Source organism: Cetorhinus maximus, chromosome 1, assembly GCF_964194155.1.
Source record: "Cetorhinus maximus chromosome 1, sCetMax3.hap1.1, whole genome shotgun sequence".
NCBI lineage: Eukaryota > Metazoa > Chordata > Chondrichthyes > Lamniformes > Cetorhinidae > Cetorhinus > Cetorhinus maximus.
Genome location: NC_135879.1, coordinates 136,082,187 through 136,104,077, shown reverse-complemented (window position 1 = coordinate 136,104,077; position 21,891 = coordinate 136,082,187). Strand labels below are relative to the sequence as shown.

The following is a 21,891-nucleotide window of genomic DNA, read 5'->3' as shown; positions in this document are numbered from 1 at the left end:
TCCCAATTTTAGTAGGAAGGAATAAATCCCATCTGCTACAAGGATGGATGTGTTGGCTGACTAATGGATGGAGCATGGGACAAGTCATGTGATGAAACCTCCAGGAATACATTTAATCATAGTTGGCAACACCATTCAATACTGAACTTGGTCTTAATTCAGAGTGCAACACCCCAGAAGATTAGCCAACTAGCTCAGCAGTTTTATACTCTAATGGAAGCCAGGACTCTCAGCCAAGAATACATAATGAGGCTTAGCTGAGAGCACAGAAATCCATTAGCTTGTTGAAATGCCTGAGCCCCAAGGAAAACATTGCTTGATTAACACTTTTAGCTCTTTGATCTAGGCTGCCAATTTCACAATGTTTATTTATACATGACAAAAAGCTTTCAAGTGCTTTCTGCTATTGATAATTCAAAGGGTCTGGACGATTGACAATTTTATTAGGTTGTAAAATGAGTTTTTTTTAGAAAGTGGAAAGTTATCAATGAATGACAGTTTTTAAGCTTTTCCTACACATCTTCCTGTCATGATAGAGTTCATTGCTCCTATACAGTGTATAGTGGGTGAATGGGCATGCAAGTGCCATAGCTTGACATTGAGGGGCCATAGGCATTGTTTGGGAGGCATAGCTTGGCATGGAGACATGGAGGGCCAAAGGGGTTTTATGGGGTACATAGCTTGGCATGGGGTCATGAGGGGCCATAGCAGGTGGGTGGGGGCATAGATTGGCATGGGAAATGAGGGGCCATATGTGGTGGGTGGGGAGGCATGAGGTGGCATAGATGGAGCATGGGGAGTGTGCAGGGTGTGAGGGCTGAAGTGGCTTTTTGCTTTTATTTAAACTGGGACAAAGTCCCACACCGCCAAGGCAGGCTTTTATACATCCTAACTCGACATCCGGTTGCCCCTGTGGCTATCTCTGAATGTTTTCCCAGACTGCACCCACCCACCCCCTTCCCCTGAATGGAAACCTCGTCCTTGCTGGCACTTTATCCCAAGGTGGGCAGGCCGAGCCAGGAATTTTTCCCAACTCCTGCTACCTACCTTGAGGACAAAAATTCAGCCCATTGTTTTTTCTTTGACACAGTTGACTATTTCCTTCTATTCATGTTTAAATGAATTGTTACAGGTTTTAATATTTTCACCTTAATGAACACTGGTTCTTCTATGTGTATGTCTTTCAGTGAATTTGAGGATGGTCATCCAAGGCCCAAAATATTTGTTCCTTCGGAAATGACACAATCTTCACAGCTCTACGCAGGACATATCTTTCAACCCCAGGAGATGTACACTCCCTTTAGCCCATCTTCCGAAATATATGGTGACACCGATGATGAAGCATCACTTTTAGAAGGTAATAATTTAAAATGCTAACTCCCAGGATTGGAACATTGCAATCTACACAACAAATGCAGAGTTACCGTTGTATTTCTCCATACAGTGAGTTACTGATTTTAGACATGCTGTTGTACTGAGATGCTAAAAGTGGACACTTTGTCCAAAGGGAGGGATGGTCAGACAAAAAGTCATAATTAGTCCCACTATTAGTGGCTGGTCATACAAATAGTCTTGGTGCAAATATGTGAGATAGAAACATAGAAACATGGAAAATAGAAGCAGGAGTAGGTCATTCAGTCCCTTAAGCCTGCTCTGCCATTCAGTATGATCATGGCTGATCCCCTATCTCAATGCCATACTTCCTCTCTCTCCCTATAACTCTTGATGCCTTTAGAGTCCAGACATCTATTAATTCCTTCTTAAATATATTCAGTGACTTGGCCTCCACAGCCCTCTGTGGTAGAGAATTCCACAGGTTCACCAACCTCTGAGTGAAGAAGTTGCTCTTCATCTCAGTCCTAAATGGCCTACTCCGTATCCTGACTTTGTGACCCCTTGTTCTAGAACCCCAGCCAGAGGAAATATCATCCCTGCATCCAGTATATCCATCCCTATCAGAATTTTATATGTTTCAATGAGGTCCCCTCTCATTCTTCTGAACTCCAGTGAATACAAGCCCAGTCGGCTTTATCTCTCCTCATACGACAGTCCTGCCAACCCAGGAATCAGTCTGGTGAGCCTTTGCTGCACTCCATCTATGGCAAGTATATCATTTCTTAGGTAAGGAGACAATACTCCAGATCTGGTCTCACCAAGGCCCTGTACAGCTGCAGCAAGACATCCTTGCTCCTGTACTCAAGTCCTCTCGCAATGAAGGCCAACATACCATTTGCCTTCTTAACTGCTTGCTGCACCTGCATGCTTGCTTTCAGTGATTGGTGTACAAGGACATCCAGGTCCCTTTGCACATCAACATTTCCCAGTCGATCACCATTTAAATAATACTCTGCTGTGTGGCAGTGGTGCCCTTCTTGGCCTGTGGGACTGGAGCTGCTGGTCACAGGATGAGGGGATTCGGATGGGCTGGACACTCCCAGAATCATCTGGAATGATGGCCCCAGGGGGCACACCTGCTGATCCTCCTCCCTATGGGTGCCCAAGGGCCCCTGGCTGACTTCTTGAGGAGAAGGGGTAGCTGGAGTGAGATCGAGCTGCCCAGCACCCCTCTCGTGTGCACACTGTTGGAGGCCAACTATGGCATTGACAATAGAGTTCAGCCCGCGCAGCAATGCAGGAGCAACATCCTGGACCAAGGCCTGCATGGCAGCCGCCATCCTACCTGTGTTGACCTCGGTGCATTGACATGCCGGTGCTATCACCTCAGACTGAAGGCGGATAGACTCCTCGATCGTGCCTTGCAATCTGAGTGCAGCGGACATCCCTTCCTGATGTTCCCGAGCTTGCCTTTGCAGCTCCAGCAACCGTGACATGACAGAGTCTTGAGGCTCATTAACTAACTTAGACTCAGCAACATTCTGGCCTCCAGCAGTCCTCCGAGTGCCGGGGACCTGGGAAGTCCCTGCCGCCACCTGCTGTGGATCAGAAAGTGCGATATGCTCATTAAATTATGGTCCCGAGTCTACTCTAATGCTAGGTCCCACCGAGGTGTGTGTCTCTGCACTGGTGGAGGGTGTGGGTGAGTGCCGTGATGGGACTTCAGGGAGGGTTTCAGCAGATTCCTCTTCTGAGCTTCTGTTGGGGCTTGATTGGAGGTTCCGGGTCATGGGCTCTCTTGGCAGTTTCCCAGGTGTGCCTGCGAAAGCAGGAGAGATAACAACTAGTTCATGGCAGTGGCCTGTGAAACAGGACACATCACTCCCAGCATGGTTGTCTGATGGATGTTGCCCTGCTGGATCCTCACTTGGTAGAGCAGCGCCGACCTCACCGTCAGCACAGGAACCATCCAGGTCCTCACCGGCCATCTGGATGGCTCTGTTTTCAAAGTCTGTGAGGACCTTGATTTTAAGCATTCCCTCACCAGTCTGCAACCTCTCCCTCTTGTTGTGTGATTGTTCTGCATGGATAGAGATGGAGAGAGTGTAAACAGGATGTCTGCCAAGTGATATGATAAGTTTGCCTGGCATGTGTGGGTGGTGAGTAAGAAAGTAAATGGTGATGCCCCTTGAACTAGTAGTGAGTGAGGGCCCTGTGGATGTGTGGTGGGTTTGTGAGTGTGTGAGGTGAGAGTGTTGAGAAGAGTGGCTTACCCTGGCAAAGCAGAGGAGGTCATTCATCCTCTGCATTGGGTGGCTGTCCTCTTTTGCAGGGTGTGGCACTGACCACCTGTAATAAACTTGGAGTGCAGGATGGGTTTCTTGTAAGAAACAGTAAACTTTATTTACAAACTCCAGATGAGCCTATATGTTTGTTTCAAAGCCAAGGCTAAAAAGCTCCACCCCTAAGATTCCCCTTGCTTCTGGCTGATTTGTCTGTATTGTCACATGATCCCCATAACGGTAAGAAATGGTTTAGCTTACAATTATTGTATTCCTCCCCCTTTAATTTTGATTTACCCACTTACTTCCAAAAACATCTTAACCCATACTATATACAATCATATACAATTCGTGCTATTATAAGTTTAGCCTTTGAGGAGGCTTTCAGAACTGGGTAGAATGACGCAACTGGAGGTTCTTCCATTGGATCGACTTGAACAGGAACTGCGGCTTCAGGGACATCCCTAAGCAATGGCAGTTCAGAATTATTTACTTCAACAGAGAGATCTGGTATGTCTATTCTTTGTCGATCTGACACCTCAGGGGTTGAAGTTTTGACTTCGATGTCAGGTGGATTAACTGGTTGTTGGAGGCTTCTTGACTTCTGAGATGATCCATGTGTTTTCTAAGAATCCTGTTTTCCACTTCAACTTGATAAGATAAAGATCCTATTTCAGAGAAGATTGTATCAGGGGCCCATCTTGGTACAGTTGCAAAATTTCGTACAAAAGCTGTCTCTCCCATAGTAAACTCTCGATTTTTACTGTGAATATCATGATTCGCTTTCTGACTACCCTGGTTTCCTATACGTAGTCTAACTCAGGGTTGACCAGGCCACTTCCACGGATGCAGTGGGCTGAAATGGGCAACTTCTGCTGTTGCTGGCACTGGAGACAGTTTTTCACAATTTTTTCAATATCACTGTCTATACCTGGCCACCAGATATAACTTTGTCCGAGCATCTTCATTTTCGAAATACCAGGATGCACCCTATGGGGTTCTTCCAATAATGGTTCTCTTCCTTGCACAAGGATAACTACTCTTGCTCCCCATAACAAGATACCATCTTGACAACTCAGTTCAGATCTACATACAAAGGATGGTTCTAATTCTTCAGGAACTTGTGCATTTGACCATCCTTGTAACACTTGTTCACAGACTCCTGCTAAAATTGGATCCCGATTTGTCCAATTCTTTATCTGTCTTGCGTAGACTGATGAGGAGCCCAGGAAATTCAAAGCCAGTACTACCTCTTGTGATACTGGAATATGTATAATGCTATCGGGCAAAGGAAGGTGACTGAAGGTGTCTGCATTTGCTATATGCATACCCAGACAGTGCATAAAAGTGTACTCGTATGCCGACAAAATTAAAGCCCAACTTTGAATTCTAGCAAAGGCTATCAGTGGGATTGCCTTAACTTCACTAAACAAACCCAACAGTGATTTGTGATCTGACACTATGGTGAAGTATCGACCATGCAAATCTTTCTGGAACTTCTTTACTCCAAATATGAGAGATAAGTCCTCTTTTTCAATTTGTGAATAATGTTTCTCAGCTGCAGAAATGGTTCTGGATACATATCCAACCGGTCTTTCAGATCCATCCTCTATCTTGTGTGATAATACTGCTCTCACTCTGTAGGGAGATACATCACAAGTGAGTATCAATTCCTTAGATGGGTCATAGTGCCCTAGCAGACATGACAAATGTAAAAGTTTCTTGACTTTTGTGAAAGCTTCCTCTTGCTGTGCCTTTCAGGGCCATCTGTGGCTCTTCTTCAATAATAAGTGTAAAGGGGCTAACATTGTAGACCGATTAGGCAAGAATCGACTGAAGTAGTTTACCATGCCCAAAAAAGCCTTGAGTTCTGTGATGTCAGAAGGAGAGGGCACTTCCTTGATTGCTGTGACTTTCTCCTCTAATGGATACAACCCTTGAGCATCTACTCGATGACCCAGATATGTAACTCCCTTTGCTTGGAAGGTGCGCTTTTTTTTTAAACAAATGGCAGTCTCTAAAAATCTCTTCAGAACTTCTTTCAGGTTGCCACATGCTCGGCTTCTGGGGACCCTGTCAAGGTACATTACAACTCGGGAAGTCCTTTTTCAAGCTTTCTATGGTTCTTTGGAAAATTGCATAGGCAGATGACGCACCGAAGGGTAGGCATGTCTATTGGTATAGGCCTTTGTGCACAATTATGGTGACATAGCTTCTTGATGGTTTGTCCAGCTCTAGCTGTTGATGCGCATGACTCATGTCCAGTTTGGTGCAGGATTTTCCTCCTGCAAGTTTAGCATACAGATCTTCAATCTTTGGGATTGTGTATTTGTCTAATTTCACAGCCTTGTTTACCGTTAATTCATAATCTCCACAGATGTGAATGATTTGGTTCGGTTTCAGCACAGGGATTATGGGTGCTGCCAATTCTGAAAATTGGACCAGCTGGATTATTCCTAACTTCTCCAAACAACACAGTCCCGCATCTCCCTTTTCTTTTGGAGCATAAGGCACAGGTCTTGCCTTAAAAAAAAAATGGGGTGTTGCTTCAGAGTCCACCAATATTTTAGCTTGTAGACCTTTGATTTTCCCCAACTCATCTCGGAATACTCTGTCATACTTTTTCAGCACCTCAGGAATTCCTCCTGTCCTGACCTGAAAAATTTCTGACCAGTTTAGTTTGATTTCTTTCAACAATCATGGCCCAGAAGGCTAGCTCCTTCTCCTGATACAACAGTGATTGGCAGCTGAGCTGTCTGTTGCCTGTATGATACAGGTATGATCAAGGATTCAAAGAAGGGGATAAACCAACCATGGTTAACCAAGGGAGTTAAGGACAGTATTAAATTGAAAGAAAAAAACATACAATCTGGCAAAGATTAGTGGTAAACCAGAGGATTGGGAAAGCTTTAAAAATCAACAAAAGAAAACCAAAAAATAAAGAGGGAGAAAATAAACTTTGAGGGTAAACTAGCAAGTGATATCAAAATAGACAGTATGAGCTTCTTTAAATATATAAAAAAGAAGAGAGAGGCCAAAGTGAACATAGGCCCCTCAGAGAATGAAGCTGGGAAATAATAATGGGGAACCAGGAAATGGCAGAGGAGTTGAATAAATACTTTGCTTCAGTCTTCAAGGTAGAAAATACTTATAGCATTCCAAAAATACTAAATAACAAGGGGCAAAAGATAGAGAGGAAATAAATAGAATAACAATCACTAGAGGAAAAGTACTAGAGAAACTAATGGGGCTAAGGGCCCATAAGTCCCCTGGACCTGATGGGTTGCATCCTAGGATATTAAAGAAAGTAGCTACAGAGATAGTGGATGCACTGGTAGTAATCTTCCAAGGATCCTTAGATTCTGGAAAAATCCCAGAGAATTGGAGAATGGCTGATGTAACAACCTCATTCAAAAAGGGAGGGGGACAATAAACAGGTAACTATAGGCCAGATAGCTTAACATCTGTCATTGGGAAAATCTTAGAGCCTATTATGAAGGGTGTAAAGCAGAGCATTTAGAAATACATAATCTAATCAAGCAGAGTCAGCATGGCTTCATGAAAGGGAAATCATGCCTAACAAATTTATTAGAATTCTTTGAGGAGGTAACAAGCGGAATAGATAAAGGGGAACCAGTAGATGTAATATATTTGGATTTCCAAAAGGTGCTTGATATGGTACCATACATAAAGCTACTCCATCAGATAAGAGTCTATGGTGTTGGAGGTAGTATATTAGCATGGATAGAGGATTGGCTAACTAATAGAAGACAGAGTGTTGGGATAAGGGGCGTATTTTCGGGATGGCAACCTGTAACTAATGGAATGCCACAGGGATCAGTGCTGGGGCCTCAGTTATTTACAACATATATGAATGACTTAGATGAGGGAAGTTTGGGGATGACACATAAATAGGTTGGAAGGCAAGTGGTGAGGATGACACAAGGAGTCTACAGAGGGATATAGACAGGTTAAGTGAGTGGGCAAAAACTTGGCAGATGGAATATAATGTGGAAAAATGTGAGGTTATGCACTTTGGCAGGAAGAATAGAGGAGCTGAATATTATTTAAACGGAGAAAGACTGCAGAAGGCTGCAACACAAAGGGATTTGGGAGTCCTTGTGCATGAATCCCAAAAAGCTAACATACAAGTTCAACAGTAATAGGGAAGGCAAATGGAATGTTGGCCTTTATTTCAAAGGGAATGGAATATAAAAATAGGGAAGTCTTGCTAAAACTATAGAAGGCACTAGTTAGACCACACCTAGAATACTGTGTCCCCTTATCTAACGAAAGAAATACTGGCATTGGAGGCAGTCCAGAGAAGGTTCACTAGGCTGATCCCGGGTATGGAGGGATTTTCCTATAAGGAGAGGTTGAGTAGGTTGGGCCTGTAATCATTGGAGTTTAGAAGAGTGAGAGGCGACCTTATTGAAGCCTATAAGATTCTTAGGGGGCTTGACGGGGTAGATGCTGAGAGGTTGTTTCCCCTTGTGGGAGAGTCTAGGACCAGAGGGCATAATCTCAGTAAGGGGGTGCCCATTTAAAACAGAGGTGAGGAGGAATTTCTTCTCTCAGAGGGTAGTCAACCTGTGGAACTTTTTACCATAGAGGGCTGTAGAGGATGGGTTGCTAAGTCTCTTCAAGGCTGAGATAGACAGATTTTTAATTAGTAAGGGAATCACAGGTTATGGGGATAAGGTGGGAAAGTGGAATTGAGGATTATCAGATCAGCCATGATCTCACTGAATGACGGAGCAGACTCGATGGGCCAAATGACCTACTTCTGCTTCTACATCGTATGGTCTTATGGTCTAGGTACAGAGGCGATGCCTTTCACCTGTATTGTATATGTTTTTACCTGAGCAGCAGTTTTGTCCAAACTCAATGGTTGGGTTAAAAACAAAAAACTGCGGATGCTGGAAATCCAAAACAAAAACAGAAATACCTGGAAAAACTCAGCAGGTCTGGCAGCATCGGCGGAGAAGAGCAAAGTTGACATTTCGAGTCCTCATGACCCTTCAACAGAACTAAGTAAAAATAAGAAAGGGGTGAAATATAAGCTGGTTTAAGGGTTGGTGGGGGTGGGGGGGGGGGAGGGGAGAAGGGGGGGGTGTTGTTGGGACAAGCAGGCAGTGATAGGAGGAGATAACCAAAAGATGTCACAGACAAAAGAACAAAGAGGTGTTGAAGGTGGTGATATCATCTAAAAGAATGTGCTAATTAAGAGTGGAGAGCAGGACAAGCAAGGTAACTCTAGTGGGGGTGGGGTGAAATAAACGATGGGTGGAATACATTTAAAAATAATGGAAATAGGTGGGAAAAGAAAAATCTATATAAATTATTGGAAAAAACAAAAAGGAGGGGGAAGAAATGGAAAGGGGGTGGGGATGGAGGAGGGAGTTCAAGATCTAAAATTGTTGAACTCAATATTCAGTCCCAAAGGCTGTAAAGTGCCTAGCCGGAAGATGAGGTGCTGTTCCTCCAGTTTGCGTTGAGCTTCACTGGAACAATGCAGCAAGCCAAGCCAATAGTTGGGTACCTTCCCTGAGGTATTTAAAGGTGTGTTCTCCTACTACTGTGGTCGATGCACCTTTGTCAACCTCCAGGAGCAGGGGCTTTCTATTTACTTGAAGTGTAACAGTGATTTCAGTTTTCCTGGCCTTCAGATGGTGTAGGGAATAAACGTCAGCCTCAGTAACTTCTGACTCTTCTATATTGTGCACTTCATTTAACTTGTCCTGATGTCTGAATGGCTGTCTTGATCTAGTCCTGCACTGTTTAACAAGATGCCCTTTTTTATGGCAGTTTTATGCCTCTTTAAATTTACAGACTTCGGGTGCATGATTTCCCCACAATGGTAACATTTTAACTTCTGGGTTCTGCTGATCTGCTTCCAGCATTTCTTTATGTTTTTCTAGTGGTCAGGACCATGTCCCACTTCGCGGTAACCTCCCTGATCTTCGCACCACGCCTGATGGCCGTTTTGCACCCTAGATGCAAAACGGCGCCATGTTACAAACTCTGCAAAGCCTGCGAGTCCCTCTCAGCACTCTCCATTGCTAGCGCTATCTCCATGTCGTGCTTCAGGTCAATCTCAACTTTTGCAAGCAAACAGTGCTGAATGGCGTCGTCGTTTATGCTGCAAACCAAACGATCTCGCAACATATCGTTTAAAGCATCACCGAAGTCACAGTGCTCCGTTAACTGCTTTAACTTCATGATTGACTCACCGGGGGCCCTTACTCGAGAGCTAATCTTGAATCTTTGCATGATCATTGAGGGTTTAGGCTGAAAATGTCCACTAGCTCAGTAAAGGATCTGGAATTTGGTGCATTCAGAGCTGTCGAGCTATGGATTAGGTTATAGGTTTTGCTCCCACAAACACTTAGGAGAATTGCCTTCTGTTTCCCCTCCACCGTATTTTGTTAGCTACAAAGTAGAAACCTAATTGCTCAATTTTGATTCCAGTCCTTGATGGATGAGTCATATGGGTCAATTCTGAAAGGCAGTGCTGGTGAGTACACTTCTTTTCTTTCTTCCTTTAAAAAAAATTGAAATACTCACAGTCACATTGCAAGGTGCTGTGTCAGTGCTATTTATCCCAATTGTAATAAACTTGGAGTGCAGGATGGGTTTCTTGTGAGAGACAGTAAACATTATTTACAGACTCCAGATGAGGCTACATGCTTTTTCCTAAGCTACGAGTAAAAAACCCCACCCCTAAGATTTCCCTCACTTAGGGCTGATTTGTCTGTACTGTCACATGATCCCCATAACAGTAAGAAATGGTTTAACTTATAATTACTACACGACTGCTGCCACTGCCTCCCAAGCCAGATTATTGATATTGTTGCCCATCCTGCAGCCAGAGCGGGAGTAGAGGACATCATGGCGGGCCTCCATTGTATCAAAAAGGTGCTCAAGGGACACGCCAGTGAACCTGAGAGCTGCAGTCTTTTTGCCTTTCGGGGCCATGTCTCCCATGCAGCAGTCATGGGCTGGAAGCACTAAGATGTGTGCGTGCAGCTGTACTTTAAATATGGCGCTTGGCAGATAAAGCGGCGTGGTGATGGCATGGCAGGTGAATGAGAGCCTGCCCGACATGGAAACAGCATGTTTCCCAGGAATGCATAATTAGAGAAAATTCTGAAGGAGAGAATCTATCTCCACTTGGAGAGACAAGGTTTGATCAGGGATGGTCAGCATGGCTTTGTCAGAAGGACAGGGATTATGGGTGCTGCCAATTCTTTGTCAGAAGGAAGTCATGCCTAACAAATTTGATTGAATTTTTTGAGGAGGTGACCAGGTATGTAGATGAGGGTAGTGTAGTTGGTGTAGTTTATATGGATTTCAGCAAAGCCTTTGACAAGGCCCCACATGGGAGACTTATAAAGAAGGCGAATGCACATGGGATACAGGGTAATTTGATAAGGTGGATTCAAAATTGTCTTAGCTGTAGGAGACAGAGGGTGATGACAGAAGGATGCTTTAGTGACTGGAAGCCAGTGTCCAGTGGCGTACCACAGGGGTCTGTGCTGGATCCCCTATTATTTGTCATTTATATAAATGACATATATGACTATGTGGGGGGTAGGATTGCGGATGACGCAAAGTTTGGCCGGGTGGTTAATAGTGAGGTTGAATGTCTTGGGCTACAGGAAGATATAGACGGGATGGTCAAATGGGCAGATAAGTGACAGGTGGAATTTAACCCTGAAAACTGTGAGGTAATACACTTTAGAAGGAGTAATTTGACAAGGAAGTATTTAATGAACGGCATGACACTAGGAAGTCCTGAGGGACAAAGGGACCTTGGTGTGTGTGTCCATAGATCTCTGAAGGCGGAGGGGCATGTTAGTGGGGTGGTGAAAAAGGCATATGGGACTCTTGCCTTTATCAATCAAGGCATAGATTACAAAAGTAGGGAGGTCTTGTTGGAGTTGTATAGAACCTTGGTGAGGCCACAGCTGGAGTACTGCGTGCAGTTCTGGTCGCCACATTATAGGAAGGATGTGATTGCACTGGAGGGGGTGCAGAGGAGATTCACCAGGATGTTGCCTGGGATGAAGCATTTCAGTTATGAAGAGAGGTTGGATAGACTTGGGTAGTTTTCATTAGAGCAGAGAAGACTGAGGGGCGACCTTATTGAGGTGTACAAGATTATGAGGGGCATGGACAGGGTGTATAGGGAGCAGCTGTTCCCCTTAGTTGAAGGGTCAGTAACAAGGGGGCACAAGTTCAAGGTGAGGGGCAGGAGGTTTAAGGGGGATGTGAGAAAAAACTTTTTTACCCAGAGGGTGGTGACGGTCTGGAATGCACTGCCTGGGAGGGTGGTAGATGCTGGTTGCCTCACATCCTTTAAAAAGTACCTGGATGAGCACTTGGCACATCATAACATTCAAAGCTATGGGCCAAGTGCTGGTAAATGGGATTAGGTAGGTAGGGCAGGTGTTTCTCACGTGTCGGTGCAGACTCGATGGGCCGAAGGGCCTCTTCTGCACTGTCTGATTCCGTGATTCTGTGATAATACGGCGGGTTTGGGACAATACGGTGTGGGAAGCTGCCAGCCGGCGGGTAAAACGTTATTTTACTCGTCTGCTACCGCACTTAGTGCAGATCTGGGACAATTCCACCCTTAAACTTTGAACCAACATGTGGTTTTATTTAAATAGCACAGGTGATTTTTTAAAATTCATTCATGGGATGTGGGTGTCACTGCTAGGCCAGCATTTATTGCCCATCCCTAATTGCCCTTGAGAAGGTGATGGTGAGCTGCCTTCTTGAACCACTGCAGTCGATGTGGTGTAGGTACACCCACAGTGCTGTTAGGAAGGGAGTTCCAGGATTTTGACCTAGCGACAGTGAAGGAACATCGATTATAGTTCCAAGTCAGGATGGTGAGTGGCTTGGAGGGGAACTTCCAGGTGGTGGTGCTCCCATGTGTCTGCTGCCCTGGTCCTTCTAGATGGCAGCAGCTGTGGGTTTGGAAGGTGCTGCCTAAGGAGCCTTGGTGAGTGTCTGCAGTGCATCTTGTAGATGATACACACTACTGCCAATGTGTGTCGGTGGTGGAGGGAGTGAACGTTTGTGGATGCAGTGCCAACCAAGCAGGTTGTTTTGTCCTTGAGTGGTGTCGAGCTTCTTGTCGGAGCTGCACTCATCCAGGCAAGTGGGGAATATTCCTTCACATTCCTGACTTGTACCTTGTAGATGGTGGACAGGCTTTGGGGAGTCAGGAGGTGAGTAACTCGTCGCAGAATTCCTAGCCTCTGACCTGCTCTTGTAGCCACAGTATTTATGTGGCTACAAGTGAATGAAGAATGTATGGGTGAAATAGCAAAGCAAGCAACATACATGCTACCAGCCTCCGCATTACATAAAATAATGATGATGCCACTCACTTCTTCTTTACTGTTAAGCTCTGATTTTAACTGAGGTCATGAATTGGAAGTGCTGAAGTGGGTGATAATTCATCTGTGCCTCCCCACCCCACCCCACCCAAAGCATCAGTGGTGGGAGATTTTACCTCTCAGGCCCCAATGGCATGCCCCACTACTGACTCCTGCCCAAAGTCAGTGAGAATGACATCATCACCAGTGGACATGAATCAAAAAATCAAGAATGGTGTCAGGCCACGGCCTGAATTTCATGCTGATCTCTGGCTCAGGTATTGAGAAAATCTACGATTGGAGTCAGGATGAGGAGGGTGGGCCCAAGCATTCCTTGTGGGATCACAAGATGTTCCTGTGGCAGGATCCTGCCTGGCATCAGCTTTCAACTCAATGGCCCTTAGCCCGCAGTGAAAATGTTGTGCATGTTGCAATGACATCATGCAAAGTGACTTCACCATTTAAATTAGGCCATTCTGGCCTAACTTCTTTGCTGTGCCTGAATGCAGACGTGTGAAGGTGGGATGGGACTATGATACAGTGCCAGAGGATGGGAAGAGAAAATTTTGTGGAGGTTTTTAGAATTATAAAGATTTTTTGCAAAGCGAACAGGAAACTACTGCATCAGTTGTATCAGTCTAAATTGTATATGAGCAAACTGGTGCAGGGGTTGAACAACAACAACAACTTGCATTTATTTAGCACCTTTAACACAGTAAAATGCCCTAAGGCAGTTCACATGAGCATTATCAAACTAAATTTGATCACAAACCACATGAGAAGATTATAGCACTCGTGACCAAACGCTTGGCCAAAAGAATAGGTTTTAAGGAGTGTTTTAGAAAAGGAGAAAGAGGTAGAGAGGTTGAGAGGTTAAGGGATGGAATTCCAGAACTTAGACATCTGAAGGAGTCGTCATTAATAGTGAAATGATGAAAATTACAGTCTTCCAGCTCAGAGGTGGAAATGCTATCAAATTAGCCAAACTAGCCATGAAATTATCATATTTACTCATGGATCCATCAAGAAGAAAATATGCAGGAGCTTTTTTCAGTGAAAGGGTGAAAACAGGCACTGAATGTGTGCTGTACTAATAAGAAATGCTTGTTTGAAAGTCTGGGTTTAGTGTGTAATTCATGATTTCAATATATTTGAAGGCACTAAAATGGGCATCCATACATTTAGCACTCCAGCACTGTCTAGGAACAAATTTTGGTGAAACAGTATATGTCGACTCCATGCAGCCACTTCCATTGAAATTATGGAGCGTGTTAGTTGGCAGTCAAATGAACATTTGAGGATAGCCCAGAGACAGAGAGAGAGCATACAATTTCTTGAATACAGCACTAGAGGTTCCAATGGAGGAGATCCTGAGGAGGAGGGATGTCCTCTACCAGCATGGGGGAAGGAGGCCACAGAAACAATGAATGAAGCACATTGAGAGGGATTGCCCAGGAGGTGACAACCATGAGACCTGTCTCAAGGACATGGCTCTAGTGCTGCAGGAAATATAACACCTTGACACAACTAATCAAGGTAAGATCCTATCTCACAAACACATCACTCCGTAATTGCACCACCATCACCAGCATCACAACCTCAACATACTTCATCCACCATCTAACTATACACCAACATTCACTCAATATTCACACCCCACAATATTGCATTTTCACAGCCACTACTCACACTTCAGATACAGCTCACAGCTCTTCAATCACGGGGAGGCATCACACATGCACTTAAACACGTCTGTCAATCCATTCATTCACAATCGCCACTTCCAGGATAAGATAGCACGTAACAGACATCAGCAGGATTTTTTTTGTTTATTCTTTCGGGTGGTGTGGTCATCACTGGCTGGGCCAGCATTTATTGCCCATCCTTAGTTACCCTTGAGAAGGTGGTGGTGAGCTGTCTTCTTGAACCGCTGCAGGTCATGTGGTGTAGGTACACCCGCAGAAGGGAGTTCCAGGATTTTGACCCAGCAATGGTGAAGAAACGGCGATATATTTCTAAGTCAGGATGACGTGTGGCTCAGAGGGGAACTTCCAGGTGGTGGTCTTCCCATGTATCAGCTGCCCTTGTCCTTTGGGGTGGTAGAGGTCATGGGTTTTTAAGGTGCAGAGGAAGGAGCCTTGGTGAGTTGCTGCAGTGCACATTATAGAAAGTACACACAGCTGCCACTGTGCGTCAGTGGTCGGGGGAGTGAATGTTTCAGGTGGTGGATGGGGTGCCAATCATGTAGGCTGCTTTGTCCTGGATGGCGTCAAGCTTCTTGAGTGTTGTGGGAGCTGCACTCATCCAGTCAAGTGAAGAGTATTCCATAACGCTCCTGATTTGTGCCTTGTAGGTGGTGGACAGGCTTTGGGGAGTCAGCAGGTGAGCTACCCATCAAAGAATTCCCAGCTTCTGACCTGCTCTTGTAACCACAGTATTTATATGGCTGGTCTATTTCAGTTTCTGGTCAGTGCAACCTTCTTGAACTGCTGCTGTCCACCTGGTGTAGGTACACTCACAGTGCTGTTAGGAAGGGAGCTCCAGGATTTTGACCCAGCAATGATGAACGGGGATGCAGCCTCTTTAATGAGTACAGGCATGCAATTCAATGATCCTCTGGGTTGTCATTTCTAGCACAAGCTTCAACTCTTTTACCAAGGTGGTGCTTTGCATTAAACATGGGCTAAACTGGCATGTTAGCTTAAGATTCCACCTTAGCTACATCAGAGGCCCTTTAATGTCTAATGTATCCAGGAAAAATTGCCCTATCAATATGTAAACATTTTAAGTCCATACAACAATTTGAACTAGAATCAAGCCACAAAGGATCAGAATGATCCATTAAACCAATTTGTTTTACATCTTTACCTAATTAACTGCACCTAATCGTTCATCAAATTAATTTTTAATGGATGGCATAAGCAAATTACTTTGCAAAGACTCACAGATCTATGGTTTATATTCCAAAGATGCTGACCTAAACATAACTTTTGACTCTACTTTTTACCAGCTTTGTTCAACCTCCTTTAATAGATCATATTCATGGATTTTCGTGATATATCTTGCCATTTAATACTAAGGGGAAAGGCATTGTTGCACAACTTGCTTTTCATGAATAGTATATTTGGTCTTAACAGCTTTTCATGAATGATACCTTTATCCATTTAAGATACTTTCACATATATTTTAAATCAAATCAAGTAACTGGCAGTTCTATTGTCACAGCTATTGGCCTTATGTGATTACTGCAATAAACACCAAGAACATAAGAAAAAATGCAAGGATGGGCATTATAAATCTATTTAACCTCACTCCCAAGAGCTCCAGTTAGTCATTTACTTGGGTGGCAGCTTCATTGTTATTTCTTTTTTGTTCTCTGACAAAGGAGCCCTGCTCTAGCTTAGAATGTATGTTTAGAAAAGTTGAGGCTAGACAACATGCTCAATTGGTTACTTCACTCACTTATGTAATAACTTGCATGCTTACAATCAGAAGAATCTAGTTGGCTATTTTGTTTAAATTCAGAATAGGGTTAAAATGTAAAAACAAATATTCACAGGTAAAGAATTTCCTCACATGTTCCTAAACCTATGAGTAGTTTTCTGTCTTTGATGGGAATGTTGGCATGTCCAAATTAGGGACAGAAATTGATAAACTGGACTAATTGGACTTTAAGGCTGTTATTGTTGGGTTGTCCTAAAAGACACTGGGTGTGTTACTCTAATAAGAGAGCTGGCTGGAGGCAAATATCTTTCCTTAAAGGTACTTTTATTTCCTAACTAACTAATTACAAGGTCACAGATCATCATGACAGAACTACTGCTGCTCTCTCAGGTTCTTCTCACCCATCACTCTCTGAGTGACATCATTATGACATAGCTCCTTATGCACATGCTCAGTAGCTATTATTAGAGTAGTGTTAGAGTTAACCCTTTACTCTACGTCCTTCTCCCCCCCCAAGTCTTTATCCCTATATTGTTATATACACATCCTCCTACACCTCCCCCAAAGTCTCTATTTTTAAAGGGATAGTCTCCTTGGTGGTTTGAACATGTGCAGAGTTCCTTTTGAGTTGTTGTGGATCTGTTCATTCCAAACTCATTCCCTGAGCACTGTCACTCTTTGTTCCCCTCATTAGTGGTTCTGCAGGCATGTTGTCCTCCTAAGGATCAGAGTATGTGGCCCACCCCACTAATGGTTTCCTATTCATTGAAATCAGGGCACTCCTGTTTCTTCAGATGATACCAGTTTCTGTCTGGAATGGATATTATCTTGTTTGTTGTAAATTCTCTATTATGGTAGCTTCTTGCTGCTGGTCTCTAACCCACATCATCTCTCCCTTTCGAGAGTGAGAAGGTCATAAGCCCTGTGTCATTGATTGAAAGTGCAGGCTTGTCTGCTCTGTAATTTCTTTCCCTTTATCTGGCACAACCATGGTCTTCTACCATGGTGTTTGGTATCAACATGTGGAGAAGGAAGAAAAGTTGGGTTCTTAGCCTGCAGCCTTTCAAAAGCCCTCATGGGATAGAATCATTCTGCAACAGTGTATAGCAATAACTGAGCAGGGTTAGCTCAAAGTCTTCATTTTTTCTGAGTAGGCCTTTAATGGCACGTACCCCTCTCTCAGCCAGCCCATTGGCCTGGGAGCACTTCGGCAAACTTGTGACATGGACAAATCCACGTGATGCTGTAAAGGATTGGGAACACTCATTGGCAAATTGTGTCCGGAATGCCATTGTGTGGAAAAGATCCTCTTCAGGGAGGTTATAATGGCTTCAGAGCTAATGCCATGTAGCTTTTGCACCTCTAGCCAGTGGGAATAATAATTCACAACGATGAGAAACACTTTCCCTTTGAATTCGAATAGGTCTATACCAAGGTGTTCCCATGGCCTGGATGGGAAAGAGGAGGGCAGGAGAGACTGTTTCTGCTCCTGCCTGTGAATGGCGCAGGTGACGCAGTTGGAGATCATTCTTCAATAGAAGGTGAGATACCTGGCCACCATATGGACTGTTGTGCCCTGGCCAGATACTTGCTGTCACCAAGATGACTTTGGTGAATCTTTTGAAGGACTCCCAGGTGGAGTGTTCCTGGTACCACCGATTGCTTCTTATAGACCAGGAGGCCATCTGTGATGCTAATGCGAAGATGTTGTTTTAAGTATTGCCTCAGGACGTGGTTATAGGAATACACTGTGGCCCTCCATCAAGGATGTGCAAACCTGCATACATCCTTCATCTTACCTTTGAGTCTCTTGAAATTCTTGAAACTTCCGCTCTGTTGCTGGCAAATATTGAGCGGCTAAGGCTGTGAACACCTTGACTTCCTCAATGAAAGCTTTGTCATCTCATTTTTTGACTTCACCTACCTTAAGGATTAGCTTCTATACAAGCTTTTCTGCTCAACAGAGAACATTCCTGGTTCTGAATGACATATAGGGCCTTAACTTCCAAGCTCCCCAGTGCTGGATTGGAGGGTACCCCAAAGATGCGATGGGGAGTCCCCTTTGGAAGTTCACAGGTAAGGGTTTGCACGGCAATTGCCCAGAAGCACACACTTCCCCTGGGCAAATGCCCTGCACCGAGAACCATCCAAAAATGAGACATAAATCACAAACTTCGGATGGTTCCGACTGGGTTACACCAATAGCTACCCAGAAAAAGTTAGAAGAATTAAAGCCATTTTTAATTTCTGGGTAACTGTTGTACAGACCCCGAATGACCCCCCATCCCCCTGACCCTCCAGGGGACTCCCCCCAAGCTCTGACTACCCAACCTCCCATGAGCTCCACCACCCCTCCAACCCCCCACCACCCCTCACCCACCCCTGACTACCCAACAAACTGGACTAGACCCACACCTCCGACCCCCTGAAGGGTCTCCCCACCACGTCCCAACTAGCCCCGTCCTCCACGGGACCCTCCCAACCCCCGACCTCCTCAGGAGTATCCCACTAACCCCTCCTTATGGGATTCTCCACACCCGCACAGGACTCCTCCCCCATCCCGGTGGACCCAACTCTCACCAACACCCCCCGCGCAGGCCCGACTGGACTGCAACCCGAGGCCCTTACCCCACCCAAGGTCTGAACCCTCGCCCCGAGGCTCACCTGACTACCCTTCCCCCACCCCCAGAGGCCCAACATCCTCCTCACCACCCCCCTGCCCAGGCCTGTCCCCACCTAACCCCCCTCTCCCCCCACCTCCCCCCACCCCGAGGCCCAACACTGACTAGACCCAACCCCCTCTGGCTTCCAATCTGCCCCCCACTGACCTCAAACCCCCCTGACCTCCGATCCCCCACCCACAACATCCAATACCTCCGGACCCTCCCCAAATCCAATCCACTTACCTTAGGCACTTACCTTCACCCTGGCCTGTTAAGAAACATAGAAACTAGGAGCAGGAGTATGCCACTCGACCCTTCGAGCCTGCTCTGCCATTCATCATGATCATGGCTGATCATCCAACTCAGTAGCCTGCTCCCACTTTCTCCCCATATCCTTTGATCCCTTTTGCCCCAAGAGCTATATCTAACTCCTTCTTGAAAACATACAATATTTTGGCCTCAACTACTTTCTGTGGTAACGAATTCCACAGGCTCACCACCCGCTGGGTGAAGAAATTTCTCCTCGTCTCAGTCCTAAATGCCCCGTATCCTCAGACTGTGACCCCCTGGTTCTGGACTCCCCCACCATCGGGAACATCCTTCCTGCATCTACCCTGTCGAGTCCTGTTAGAAGTTTATAGGTTTCTAAGGACCTTAAAATTTCAATGGCCTTTTAAACTTACCTAGAAAGGGGGTGTGGACTCCTTCACTTCAACTCTGCTGCACTTTGACACTGGGCGACGGGGATCTCGCCCGGCCTGATTCAGAAGATTGGGCAAGACAGGCCGGGGAAAACAATTAACCTAAGCAATTGGGCAGGGAGTGTCAATCCGACACTGATTGCCACTCCGAGGAAGTTCAGGCCTATAGTGTCTCAGAGATTTTTCTGTCTTTGTAGTTTAATGTTGCATCAAGCTGACCTTTGACATTTAGCTTGAACCTTGGAGATGGATTATGAAGGTTGCAGAATAAGTTTTTTCAGCCACTGAACATATCAGATAAAACTAGCCCCTGTATCCAATTTAAAGTCAACATGGTGTCCATTGACTTCAATGTTTTGGCTTTTGTTTTCTTTTATTTCTCCTAGAAAGGTGATTTTCTGGTTGTCTGGTTCCTGTATTTCTCTTATAGACCTCCTTTGAAAATAATTTTATTTTCACTTGGCAAACGCAGGGTTTTTTTGAACAACATACTGTTTTAACATGACCAGGATGCTTCTGTCCATGATAGTATCAGTAGGAATGACCACCGCACAGTCATTGTGGAGACAAAGTCCCGCCTTCACATTGAGGATACCCTCCATCGTGTTGTGTGGCATTACAACCGTGCTAAATGGGATAGATTTTGAACAGATCTAGCAACTCAGGACTGGGCATCCATGAGGTGCTGTGGGCATCAACAGCAGCAGAATTGTATTCAAACGCAATCTGTAACCTCATGGCCTGGCATATCCCCAACTCGACCATTATCATCAAGCCAGGGGTCAACCCTGGTTCAATGAAGAGTGCAGGAGGGCATGCCAGGAGCAGCACTAGGCACACCTACAAATGAGGTATCAACCTGGTGAAGCTACAACACAGGACTACTTGCATGCCAAACAGCATAAGCAGCAAGTGATAGACAAAGCTAAGCGATCCCACAACTGACGGATCAGATCTAAGCTCTGCAGTCCTGCCACATCCAGTCGTGAATGGTGGTGGACAATTAAACAACTCACTGGAGGAGGAGGCTCCACAAACATTCCCATCCTCAATGATGGAGGAGCCTATAACACCAGTGCAAGAGATAAGGCTGAAGCATTTGCTACAATCTTCAACCAGAAGTGCCGAGCGGATGATCCATCTTGTCCTCCTCCAGAGGTCCCCAGCATCACAGATGCCAGTATTCAGCCAATTCGCTTCACTCCACATGATATCAAGAAATGGCTGAAGGCACTGGATAGTGCAAAGACTATGGGCCCTGACAATATTCAGGCAATAGTACTGAAGACTTGTGCTCCAGAACTTGCCGCGCCTTTAGCCAAGCTGTTCTAGTGCAGCTACAATACTGGCATCTACCCAGCCACGTGGAAAATTAACCAGGTATGTCCTGTACATAGAAAGCAGGACGAGTCCAACCCGGCCAATTACCACCCCATCAGCCTACTTTTGACCATCAGTAAAGTAATGGAAGGGGTCATCAAGCAGCACTTGCTCAGCAATAAGCTGCTCACTGACCCCCAGTTTGGGTTCCGCCAGGGCCACTCAGCTCCTGACCTCATTACAGCCTCGGTTCAAACATGGACAAAAGAGCTGAACACCTGAGGTTAAGCAAGAGTGACTGCCCTTGACATCAAGGCAACACATGACAGAGTGTGACATCAAGGAGCCCTAGCAAAACTGGAGTCAATCGGAATCAGCAGGAAAACTCTCAGCTGTTTGGAGTCATACCTAGCACAAAGGAAGGTGGTTGTGGTTGTTTGAGGTCAGTCATCTCAGCTCCAGGACATCACTGTAGGAGTTCCTCAGGGTAGTGTCCTCGGCCCAACCATCTTCAGCTGCTTCATCAATGACCTTCCTTCCATCATAAGGTCAGAAGTGGGGATGTTCTCTGATGATTGCACAATGTTCAGCACCATTCACGACTCCTCAGATACTGAAGCAGTCCATATCCAAATGCAGCAAGACCTGGACAATATCCAGGCTTGGGCTGACAATTGGCAAATAACATTCACGCCACACAAGTGTCAGGCAATGATCATCTCCAACAAGAGAGAATCCAAACATCGCCCCTTGA

At 45.2% G+C, this 21,891-nt stretch overlaps 1 protein-coding gene across 1 annotated transcript in view; it reads left to right on the top strand.

The window, feature by feature from the left end:
- Nucleotides 1-21,891, top strand: part of LOC144688266 (protein YIPF5-like) — an 81,446-nt gene that overhangs the window by 26,216 nt on the left and 33,339 nt on the right. Inside the window, exon 3 of the mRNA XM_078554735.1 lies at nucleotides 1,188-1,357. Coding sequence (XP_078410861.1) covers nucleotides 1,188-1,357 — 170 coding nt within the window. The remainder of the gene's footprint in view (nucleotides 1-1,187; nucleotides 1,358-21,891) is intronic.